The sequence below is a fragment of the Pelobates fuscus genome, chromosome 5 (assembly GCF_036172605.1).
Source record: "Pelobates fuscus isolate aPelFus1 chromosome 5, aPelFus1.pri, whole genome shotgun sequence".
In the NCBI taxonomy this organism is placed as follows: Eukaryota; Metazoa; Chordata; class Amphibia; order Anura; family Pelobatidae; genus Pelobates; species Pelobates fuscus.
In genome coordinates, this window is record NC_086321.1 from 289,256,205 (window position 1) to 289,268,495 (window position 12,291).

The 12,291-nt window shown below is 39.8% G+C and overlaps 1 protein-coding gene across 1 annotated transcript in view; it reads right to left on the minus strand.

Moving 5' to 3' along the window:
- Positions 1 to 11,862, minus strand: part of LOC134612860 (kelch-like ECH-associated protein 1A) — a 34,223-nt gene extending 22,361 nt beyond the window's left edge. The window contains exons 1-4 of the mRNA XM_063457314.1: positions 11,754 to 11,862; positions 10,736 to 10,901; positions 8,206 to 9,081; positions 6,811 to 7,487 (exon numbers count right to left, since the gene is read on the minus strand). Coding sequence (XP_063313384.1) covers positions 6,811 to 7,487; positions 8,206 to 8,772 — 1,244 coding nt within the window. The 5' untranslated portion in view covers positions 8,773 to 9,081; positions 10,736 to 10,901; positions 11,754 to 11,862. The remainder of the gene's footprint in view (positions 1 to 6,810; positions 7,488 to 8,205; positions 9,082 to 10,735; positions 10,902 to 11,753) is intronic.
- Positions 11,863 to 12,291: the final 429 nt, after the last annotated feature.

Genomic DNA, 12,291 nt, shown 5'->3' on the forward strand with positions numbered 1-12,291 from the left:
GATGGGGAGACAGAGAGGAGGAGGTCGTCGTAAGGAGCTAGTGGCACAGTCAGACAGCATGCATCGGCACCCGGGGTCAGCCAGACAGCACGCCAAACAACGCATGCTGTTGCCACCACCAGAATGCAGTCATTGCAGAGCTCAGCAGTGTGGCATTTTTTTTTGCGTGTCTGCCTCTGATAACAGCGATGCCATTTGCAACCTGTGCCAAAAGAAACTGAGTCATGGGAAGTCCAACACCCACCTAGGTACAACTGCTTTGCGAAGACACGTGATCGCACATCACAAACACGCATGAGTACAAGCAGCACACAAACTCAAAGCCGCCATCCTCCTCCTGGTCCAGCATCTTCAGCCACGTCAACCACTGCTGTCCTCCTTGCCCCCTCTCAACCATCCGCCACTCCGTCTCTCGCCTTGAGCAGTTCCCGCTCATCTGCCCACAGTAAGGTGTCTGTCAAGGACATGTTTGAGCGTAAGAAGCCAATGTCACAAAGTCACCCCCTTGCCCGGCATCTGACAGCTGGCTTGTCTGAACTCTTAGCCCGCCAGCTTTTACCATACAAGCTGGTGGAGTCTGAGGCATTCAAAAAATGTGTAGCTACTGGGACACCGCAGTGGAAGGTACCCGGCCGAAATTTCTTTGCACAAAAGGCAATCCCCATGCTGTACTCGATTGTGCAAAAGGAAGTAATGGCATGTCTGGCACACAGTGTTGGGGCAAGGGTCCATCTGACCACTAATTCCTGGTCTGCAAAGCATGGTCAGGGCAGGTATATCACCTACACTGTGCATTGGGTAAACCTGACGGCTGCCAAGCATGGAATGCGTGGCTCTGCAGAGGAGTTGGTGACACCGCCACGACTTGCAAGCAGGCCTGCTGCCACCTCCTCTACTCCTCCTACTCCATCCTCTTCCATAACCTCCTCGGCTGAGTCCTCTTCTGCTGCTGTGTCTTGCTCCACATCAACGGCACCCCCCCAGCATCCAACCTTGTGCAAATGGGGTCTTTCATGCTGTCGTGCCTGTTGAAGGACCCTCGTATAAAAAGGCTGAAGGAGAACGACCTGTACTGGGTGTCCACGCTACTAGACCCCTGGTATAAGCAGAAAGTGCCTGAAATGTTTCCGAATTACCGCAAGTCGGAAAGGATGCAGCAGTTCCAAAATAAAATTAAAAAGTAGGCTTTACACAGCGTATAAGGGTGATGTCACAGCACAACGGAAATCTAACAGTGAAGAGGTGAAAGTAATCCTCCTCCTCCCACGACCACGCCGGCAAGGACAGGACGCTTTACAGACGTGTTTTTGATGGAGGACATGCAGAGCTTTTTAAGTCCTACGCATCGCCACAGCCCTTCGGGGTCCACCCTCAGAGAACGACTCGACCGACATGTGGCAGACTACCTCGCCTTACCTGCAGATATCGACACTCTGAGGAGCGATGAACCCCTTCACTACTGGGTGTGCAGGCTTGACCTGTGGCCTGAGCTATCCCAATTTGCGATAGAACTTCTGGCCTGCCCTGCTTCAAGTGTCCTGTCAGAAAGGGCCTTCAGTGCAGCAGGAGCTATTGTCACTGAGAAGAGAAGTCGCCTAGGTCAAAAAAGTCTAGATTACCTCACCTTTATTAAGATGAATGAGGGATGGACAGTGGGCGATACATTCGACTAAAAAAGGCCTGATGAGGGGGACGTAACAGGGATTAAACTGATAAGAATAGTACTACTTAACACACCACTCCTATCTGGTGGCACATTAGATTACACGCGCAGTGCCCCAAATTTGAAGTAGGAGGACCAACCAAGCATCTTTTTCTATCTCCCGGTTCCTAAAATCGCCATATACACGTCCCCTGATAGGAATATTACTACTTAACACACCTTATAATAATGCAGAGAAAGGCAACGCAGAGTGAGGAGTCTGAAGGAGAGGAGTCAGAGTAGGTAGGTGGCTTTGAGGAGGTGGAAGACCAAACACAGCAGGCATCCCACCTTGTTGTCACCTTTCGGGGACCCTTGGTGGCTGGGTGGAGGAAGAGACCTTCAATGACATCAGTGAGGACAAGGAACGGGACATGGCTAGCTTGGTATCCAACCTTGTGCAAATGGGGAGTTTGCGGTTGTGCAAATGGACTGTTTGCGGTGCATTAAATGGGGAGTTTGGTCTGTCACTGAAGCGGGCATAACCCTTACACTACCTGATCGATGCAATATCATACCTGATGTTTTAAAGCACATTATTCCAAACAATTTAGGAATGTTAGGTGATGTATGCCCTTTATGGATTAAAACCAGACTCTGCATCAACTATGTAATTTTCCATGGGAGTTTTGCCATGGATCCCCCTCCGGCATGCCACAGTCCAGTTGTTAGTCCCCTTGAAACAACTTTTCCATCACTATTGTGGCCAGAAAGAGTTCCTGTGGGTTTTAAAATTCACCTGCCTATTGAAATCTATGGCGGTTCGCCCGTTCGCGAACATTTGCGGAAATTCACGTTCGCAAAATTTTATGTTCGCGACATCTCTAGTGTTCTTGCATAGCAAGACCACTTAATGTTATCTCACATATATATTATTTTTCTTATTATAGCCAAATTTACCACCCTAACTCCTCCCACAGTTTTTAAACTACATAGACAGTAATATACCGAAACATGCGTATTGTTCCCGATTGGCGTTCTATTACTTTGTGGAACGTTCACAGAATATCGTCGCTTTTGTGGCGAAATTGGTCCCATAGGAATGAATGGCGAAATTTTCAAAACTAGAGTGGGAGCTGACAAAAGCTGAAAGATCAGGACATGATTTCTGAACTGCCACCACTCCCTCATCTTCAAGCCCACCTACACAAATCTTATATCAAAACGTTCAGCTATCCCTGCTGCCACTAAACATGTCCATGGCTAAGCCATAGTCCTGATAGGTTTCACAATATGACCATTTGTTTGCAACTCACGCCGTCCATTGACATTCATTGAAACTCCACTCTACCACCTAAAATTTGAAGGGCAATATCTAACTGTGACTTTCCCTTCATCGTTAATATTTCAGAGACAAACTATGCAAAATGTAGGTCTGGGTCTTGTGATTCTCACAATATAAAGCTTGTCGCTTTAGGATTTATAGTTTTTAAAATACGACCGTTTGAAGATGGCAACCGCCAGTGAAGTGAGCAATTTGGAGCAGTAAGTTTTTAACCGCTCTTCTCTGCCCTATTTGAAATCTATTAGTTCCTGTTAGCAAGACCACTTACTATTAACTCACATATATATTATCCATATTGAGCAATTTGGAGCAGTTTGTTTTTAACCACTCTGCCCTTGCTGTAGAGGGAGTTAGCCACACTCCAACCTTTCCACAGTTACTCCAGCTACTCTAACCACACAACAGTTACTCAAGCCACTCCACCCAGTTATTTCTGCCCACTCCAGTTGTAGACTACTGGTGGAGGCAAGAACACTTCACACAATTTCCCTAGAAATTGTAGCTTTTCTAGTTTGTTTAACCCCTTAAGGACCAAACTTCTGGAATAAAAGGGTATCATGACATGTCACACATGTCATGTGTCCTTAACGGGTTAAGTAGTTCTGTTAGCATGAAGTCATGCGTGTTAACTGTTGCTACAACTTCATCCACCTTGGCCTCCACTCCCTGGGATCGAACCAGGAGATTTGCTAGGCCTTAACGGACTGGTGCAATGTTTTTGCAGAGTTCCTCGGCATGTCCAAAAATAATGATTTGACCTCTCTTCGGGATGGATGTGCATTTGTGTTTAGTGTGCAAGACAAGCAGATTGTGTCTGAGTCCATGTCGGATGGAGGTCCGTCCCCAGAGAGCTGGAATGCCCTGTCTGGGATCGGAAGATCGTGGCGATCGATGAGGCATGTTGTTTAGACTTTCATCCTCTGCCCATTACCTAAGGTGGTGTCTGTAGGTGAGTAGTATCGATTAGAGTAATTAGGATAGGTGATTTGCGGATATTAGCCAGGTAGAAGGGCCCAGGCTTGCAGAGCTCTGCAACCATGCTCGATAGCAGTCAGGCTCAGCCCCCCGAAAAATATATTTTTACATTTTAAATGCCCACGAGTTTATTTTTGATGTTCATTTAGGGGATAGAACATTTATAAATAACTTAGACTTATAGTCTCTTAAATTGATAGACCCTGTATTCACAGGTTTAGATCTTAACCATAAATTAACAATTTGCAAATGTGGTTGCGTTTGCATCAAAAGGGAATACCTGCATTGAAAATGTTGTTTATATACTTAGCAGATCTATTTTGCATATTTTATGCAGTTTAGCTCAGAACGTCTCCAATACTAATCATGGTTTCAAATAAAGTGCAATGATATATTCTTGTTGTCAATCTTGTATACATAAAATGCATTTTTTCTTAAACAACAATCCCTTATGAGAGATTTGAGGAATTCTGTCTGATCATTTCTTTTGACTTGTCTAAGTCTTTAAAACAACACTTTACGGTCTTATTTCAACAGAGAAAAAAAAAATTTCATAATCTTATTGTGTACTTCGTTTTGTGAGCTCTGGAGTTGCAAGTTTTCCTCATAAACAAGTGTGAAAAGTTTTCGGTGTACATCAATGCGAGTAATTTACTTTCAGGAATTCTATCTGCTACAACTATGCAGGCTCATTTTATTTCCTTCCCACAGCCATCCACCTCTGTCAATGCAGTCTCCACATCCTCACATGGGCAAATGTCCACACCTTGGCCAGACCTGATTCGATTTCATTGAAAGAATATCAAGCTATCCACACCGAGGCTGTGACTGGTTAGGGAAGAGCACACCACATTACAGAAGAACTGGAATCCCACTCCATTATAGGATAGTATTATAGGAGCAATATTATAAACCAGTCACTTTCACCTCCCCTACTGAAAACACATATATGGGACAAAGTAATACGTGCTGTCTTGATGTATCAGATGAAGGAGATTTAAATAGTTCCCTTTTTTCTGCCCTCTGATTTAAATATGTCAGCATTCTTTATAAAAACTTACACTGATGTTTGTATGTAATGTATAGTTTAAGAATTAAACCTCATATTTTAATCAAATATGCTCTATACAGATGTTTGTATTTCCTGTGACTTGAGGTAATACTTCAAATTTAATTGGAAGACTGAGAAAGCTTTAAAATATAAGTGAAAAACATTTTGGCAAGTAGAAAACTCTACCAACTGGGACTGAGTGTAAATATTGATCCAGATTTTTATTAGCTTAACATTTAACTACATGTTAAGTGAATAAGCCCCATACCATATATACTGTATGTCTTTCTTCATCTTCCTTTATATTTGGAGTACTACAATTCCTATCCAAAGGGAGAAGTGATGCTGTCTTTCAGAGCATAAAGGTGCAATCTACTGAGCCAGTTCCTACAGGCTCATGCCCATGTGAGTGGTTCACATTATTAACCACTTTACCTAAATATTCAATACCATCTACACTATATTTTTCTTTCTGTATTTTTATCTTTCATATATTCCATTTTGATATATCCCTTGTTGACCTATACTGTAGAAGGATAAGCTACAATGCATGTTTGGGATTTTGTTTTTATAAGCACTCCACTACACTATAGGTTTAAAGCCTATATAGCACTTTTTGATACTGGGAATACTCCTTCCCCACACGAGTGTATTAGAGCCGCTTTGATCACCAATTGATTAATTTATAAGCGTTTAATGGACACATTTCCTTGTTTAGAGGAATATCTGGTTTTAATTGGAAGGTCATTGAAATTATTTACGTACTCCACCTGTCTGCTCCTTTCTTCCAGCTTTAGTGCTCTAATTCTCTCTTGATCTGTTTTGCTCTAACCTAAGACTTGATAAGTGTAACGGACCGTTTTGCTCACAAGGGGATAAAAACCGTTTAGGCGATAATCCCCTTCCAGATAGACCATCAGCTACTGCAATCACCCATCTCCCAAACTCCAAACTGTACGAATCCCCAACTCCCGAACAGGAAACACACGAACCCTGGAAGCAGCCGAACAGGAAAAACCATACGAAAGGTTTACACTCCTGGCAGTCAGCATACAATCCAATTCCCCCAATAACGAGACGACACTTCGTTTTGAGGGTCAAGCAGAATCTAACTGTACTGGCACATACAGTATTTTATTCCCAATCCACAAACATAGTACAGCCCACAGGGTTTTACAAAACAACCAATCAATCCGTACAATACACACAGACACTCCCACACAAAATCCTCCCCTCTGCCTGGAAAACTTTTATCTGAAAGCTACTTACCACAACACTTTGCCATTTGCCTCCTAGTTATTTATGGGGGGTTGAAGGCTGAGAGTTGTGGTGATAAGTAATATTTTAAGAGCAATATTATTTTTCTTGGGAAAATGGGAAAACAAAACATAAAATAATAAAAACAAATACAATAAACAGCCTAATGTAATCACCAAAATTACAATTGTAATTCACAGTTAATGGAGTTTGAGTTTTTCAAATTAAAAATAGTGCCAGAGTGGCACTTCCTAAATGTTCTATATTCCCAAATATCTTAAGTTGCAAATAATACCTATTGAATGAGCCAAAGGGCAATAACAAATATTGACAACAAAGCAACAAAAATAAATGTATTGTCTGCTAGTCTTTCTGTGAAGAGAAACAATTATTTTCTGTAGTTTTGCTAATTACTAGCACAAAAATAGTTACCAAAATTTGAAGTCATGTTGATTTGACCTAAAACCAAAAAAATCAGCGGCACATCCCAAAAATACAATACAATATACAATCACACTTGCCATGGCCTTTACAACTTACCTTTCAACACTGTTATGGTGTTCAGATCCACAAGAGCCTCCAACTGCATAAATAGAACCATCTAAAGCAGCTACGCCAACACGATTTCTGGCAACATTCATCGGAGCTCTAGCAGTCCACTGGTTTGTTACAGGATTGAAGCAATCTAAGGAATTTGAATCTGTATTGTCAATGGAAGAATGATTCCTCCCGCCAACTGCGTAAAACAGACCAAAAACAATGCAGGCTCCAAGCCCACTTCTTGGCCCCAACATGTTGGAAAGTTTGATCCATTCTCCAGTCTGTGGATTATGAGCATTCATAGAGTTGAGCGAGACCTGGAGGTATCCACCTGCCACATAAATTAACTGGGTGCCTCGCTGCCTTGTACTGGGAAGAGGTTTATGTAGAGACATTTCCTGGAAAATCTTGGACAGATAAACTCTACAAGAAATCTCTCTATTGAGAATCGGACAGTGCTGTAGTTGTACTGCTAAAAATTTTGCTGGCAGTGCATAAATCCGAACGGCATTGAGCAAGACATGGAAATACTGCGCTCGGTTACACAAATCCCACTGCATCCACCTTAGACAAGCATTGTAAACCTCTGTCTCACACAGCACTTTTAAGTTTTCTTGGTTGACCAGATCTAATAGTTGGCAATGCGTTAAATTGTAAAATTCTTCTTCCTTTGTTACCTAAAATTTGAACAATGTTATTCATAAAGAACCATTTTTAATAATAAATAGGTGCAATGTAAAATGCTTTTTTTCTAAAAGAACAAAACAAAACTGATAGAGCATGAAGGCTGATACTAAACCATGTTACAATACAAAAAAAAAAAAAAAAAAACAAGATTAGCATAATAAATTGTTAGCATCTTGTAAAAGTATGGAGACAGCAATCCAATTTCCGCAATCCCTGAATTACAAATTGTATATTTACATTTTATGCTCTAGGATCCTTTCCTTAAACATGACCAAGTTCATTTACTAAGCCGAGAACTGAAACCTATATTACAAAATTTAGGCCAAAATAGCCAATTTGTAAAAACTCTGCTATAGTCACGTCTTGGCTAATTTAGCAGGAATTTTTACATTTATTTTTAAATGGGAGTACCATGTGTGCTCCCTGTACAGTTCACTGTAAAAGACCCCACCCTTAATAGCCATTTACAGTTAAATTTGAAAACAATACAAAAGAGCTCAGATTTGCCTGCTGAAAAATCTAACATTTTATAGTTTTCTCAAAGGCCTGAGAGATTTATTTTATTTTGAACAATGTTATAATTCTAGACTGCCAGTATATGTTTCTGTTAGGGATTAGACATATGACTAGATAAATATCTTTCTAACCAAGGCATATCCATCCCTTGGGATTCAAAATGAAACCACAATGTATACTATATCAACGTACCTCACAGAAATGCATACTGATATATTCTCTTCCTTTATTGTACAGCTCTGTGCACCCAATCTGCTCTGCAAAATTGGAAATTCCAATGACATTGCTAGCATCTAGGTTCTTAACGAGGAAGTCACTGCAAGCTTTAGCTACATCTTCCATGTGATACCTCATGGCTGCCAAGAGTACATGTAAAACGCACTTCTCCCCAACTGTGATCCTGGAAGTGTAGGCAAATTCTATCAAGCGTTGCATCACAAATGGGCAAATATCTTTGATAGTGACTTCTCTGGCATTGCACTCACGAAAGTTATTGGTGAACATGGCCCTGAAAAAGGAGCTGCATGAAGCAAGTACGACTCTATGCACATGGAAATCTTCCACTTGACCATTGTGGGAAACCTTTATAAGAACATCACAGAGCTGGTTATTCCTTCTGAGCTCATCCATTTTTTCAAAGGACTTGGAAGAATGGTTTTCAATAGTGTAATCCAGGTAGCCATGTCCTTTCATAGACGGAACAGCGATGGTCGTAGAGTCATTAATATTGGCTTGCTTTTTTCTCCTTGGACATAACATTCTCAATCTTAGAATTTAGTTAACTGGCAGATGAAACATGTAATGATAGTTCATTTTGCCTTTTGGTTAATGATCCAAATGTTCCTTTGGCAAACAGAATAGATCTTCATTTTTGTTTCTTGATTGACAGGATCAGGGTGAAATGTCTTATGTTAGCAATTGACAAATCGTTCTTGTGCAAGGCCAAATGCTTGCTCTGAAAAGTTTTGTGTTAAAAACTGTAAGAGCCAACAAAATCAGACCAGTCACGAGTTGTTCTTTCTTTAAGCTTCATTTCACAACATCTAAGTGTACATTGTTTGAGAAGTCCTGGAAGATAAATAAAAAATAAAAAAAAATAAAAAAGCTTGAAAATGCCAATCTAAACCTACTAATAAAATAACACTTTTTGAAGTTATATCAGGGAGAAGCAGCATTACAACTATACAAACCCCAGTGTTTAGATGCTTCACACTGAAGAAGAAAATAAAATAATAATGCCAGTAATCCTGGTAAAATTAATGTCATAGTGATCAGGGCAGTCAATAGTATCCCATTGCTTTAAAAAAATAAATAAAATTTAAAAAACAAAGATAAAACAGTGTTTTTCCTTTAGAAATCCTGATTTTGCCAGAGCAGTAAACAACAGTATTCACTTTTCAAGAGACACTACAATTACCATAACTCCCCCCCCCCCACCTTCCTATACAAGTACTTGTATGGTGCTTTCCTCCAGAATGTTGAGATGGCAAAATGTTGTTATAAAATACACTTCTCTGCTTTGTATCTATCTTTTACTTTACATTACATTCCTGATGATGTGGAAGGCTTCATACAGCAGTTGTTGAAAATCACTACCAGATTGTAGGTATGGCTCTAGAGGGGCTGCAGTTCTCTAGCAGTTCCAGGCTATCAGTGGTTGACTTGTCACCATTCTAATTGCCCCCTTTTTGTCTCCCACCATGCCTCAATCAATCATCTCCCATGGGATAAGGACAGAATAATGGCTGCAGCTGCTGATAGGCACAAGCTACTAAAGAAATACATACAGTCAAATAATTTAGATGCTGTTTGGAAGGAAGCCCCAAAAATGAATGTGCGTCTGAGTGTGTAGATGTGTCACAGCTGCAGTCCAGGAGAGTGACTCATCAATTTTAGGTGGTGATGGTAATGTATACTGTAGAACATTAAGATAGTTAAAAATATATAATTGTGTAATATGAACACTGGATATTCTGGATAACTTGAGAAACTAAATGTTAAACAAAACCTAACAATCCGCATATGTGTAGTTGAATGAAGTGTTAGGGATATTTACTACATTCAGAATTGTCAAGAAGTAACAAGAGAATGTAAAATTTAGGGCAAACTAGCAAAAAAAAAAAAAAAAAAAAAACTGTTAATATCCAACTAGTATCTTTGAAGCTAGATTATTTTGGCCTTAGGACCTCCTTCATCTTTTGTAAGTCAATTACTTATTGTCAAATATCCCCATTCTATAATTGCAAAGGGGTGCATAATATGTTGGTGGTATATAAATGATAATTATAATAATCATGAAGTCATGGCATTCCACTATACAATTCATGTATAGTGAGACAAAGAGGAGAAATATGACAGGCAGAGATGGGTCAAATATTTTAATAACAATTTTTTTTTAAATTGGTACAAATATATAGAAGGTAATCATGAAATTCTGAACTGTAACAAGTTTAAATCTGAATGACAAAATGTAGGCAAATAGATTAGGTTTGAAATAAAAAAAAAAAAAAAAAAAAAACTATTTTTTTAGGAACAGTTTGTCATCTTGGCCTTAATTCATATTCTAACTCGCTACAAATAAGAATTTAGTAAATAAGCCTTTGAATGTTCTAAATGACTGTCATGTATTTACCGAACATAGCAAACGATTTAGAAAGTGAAAATTCTCTGAGAGGCACTTGGTAATAACCAAAGATACACTAAATACAAACAAAATACTTACAAAAGCATAAGGATAGATCCAATCACTTTGTGTTTGGTGACCACACATGTAGAGAACACTACGTTAAAATCTGAATTCGCCCCCATTTCTGCAGATAGTTCCAGTTTCCTAATTGAAATTGCTGGATGTCAGACAATAAACAAAGATCCACACACAAGTCGAGATCCTGTTGAATACAAGAGAATACACAGTGCCAGTTTTAATCCATAGTTCACAGTAACAGTTACTAGAACATGTAAAGATACATTAATTCACAGGCAGTCAATGATTAAATATAGTAAGACTTTAACACTCACAGTAACTTCAAGGTCTCTCTGCATTATTTAACCACATTTAAAGCTCTCACAAACTGCCCAAACCAGCCTGTAACTAAACTAGGTCACCATTACCCTGTGAAGATCTGATCCTGCTCACTTTCAATGCACTAATGTGGTTTAGCAAGAGCAGCCTCTTCCTTCTGTTACTGTTACTGATACCGCACTGTCATCCATACCAATTAAAGCTGAAAGCGGTGAATCATTGCGATTCCATGTTCATATGCAAAGCAGGAGTTCCCACGACTTTAACCCCTCGTGCTTCGTTATAATAAAAAAAAAAGGAGGCGTAGGGAGGGCGAATAGCACTTATTTGAATGAGGGAGAACTCTATTTTGGGAAGCAGATAAAAAAAATAAAAAAATAGGGAGGGGCAGTCTCTCTTTCACGTCACAGTCGTTAAGACCTACCTATGTTTTAGTATCTGACAACGAGAAGTGACCTCCACTGGAATTGTATCAATGTATAACAAGTGTGACGTGCGGTACTACCGTGAACCAAGGGGTAAAAAAAATAAATTAAAAAAAAGTCATTATAGTATAATAGTCGCTTTGAACGAGTTGATCAAAAATTGCCCCCAGGATTCCATTTTAGAGATCGTATCTCAAAAGGCTGATGCACAGGATTGCATTTAGTGGTGTTTTCAGTCTAAAGAAAGAATTTGGTATGGAATGTATCTAATGCATGGGAAAATGTGTTATTACCTTGACTTCCCACTGTGTATATACGTGATCTCAGCACCTCTTACTCCTCCATTTGCAAGCTGTCATTTGTGAGACATATCTCTGTTGCCTTGGGGTGATGTGGGTTCAAAGCTCTCCAGTGCTGCTAGTTTACCTACAGATATCTGACCAGAATTATTGCACTGAGTGACTCAACAGTTTTCAGGACGGCGAGTGCAAATGTTTCTCAAAATAGTTAATCTCCAGGCAACTGCTGTGAGCACAGCAAAATGATTATCAGCTCTAAGATCATGTGAAGTGTTCCAAGCAGCTTAATGCTCTTATAAAATATTCCTAGATATTAATGGCATTTAGACTCTGAGATGTAAGTAAATATACACAACTGTGTGCACAGTAGGTTATTTCTATGTGACAAGGACAGATCGCCTTACATAAACACATACTATCTGTATATACAGCAAGGCTGATTAGCTATAGGGCATAGCTGCTTAGGAAGATTTTGGGAAGTATAATATATGGGTTCTTTGTTAAATTTATTTGCATGTACCCACCCAGAATC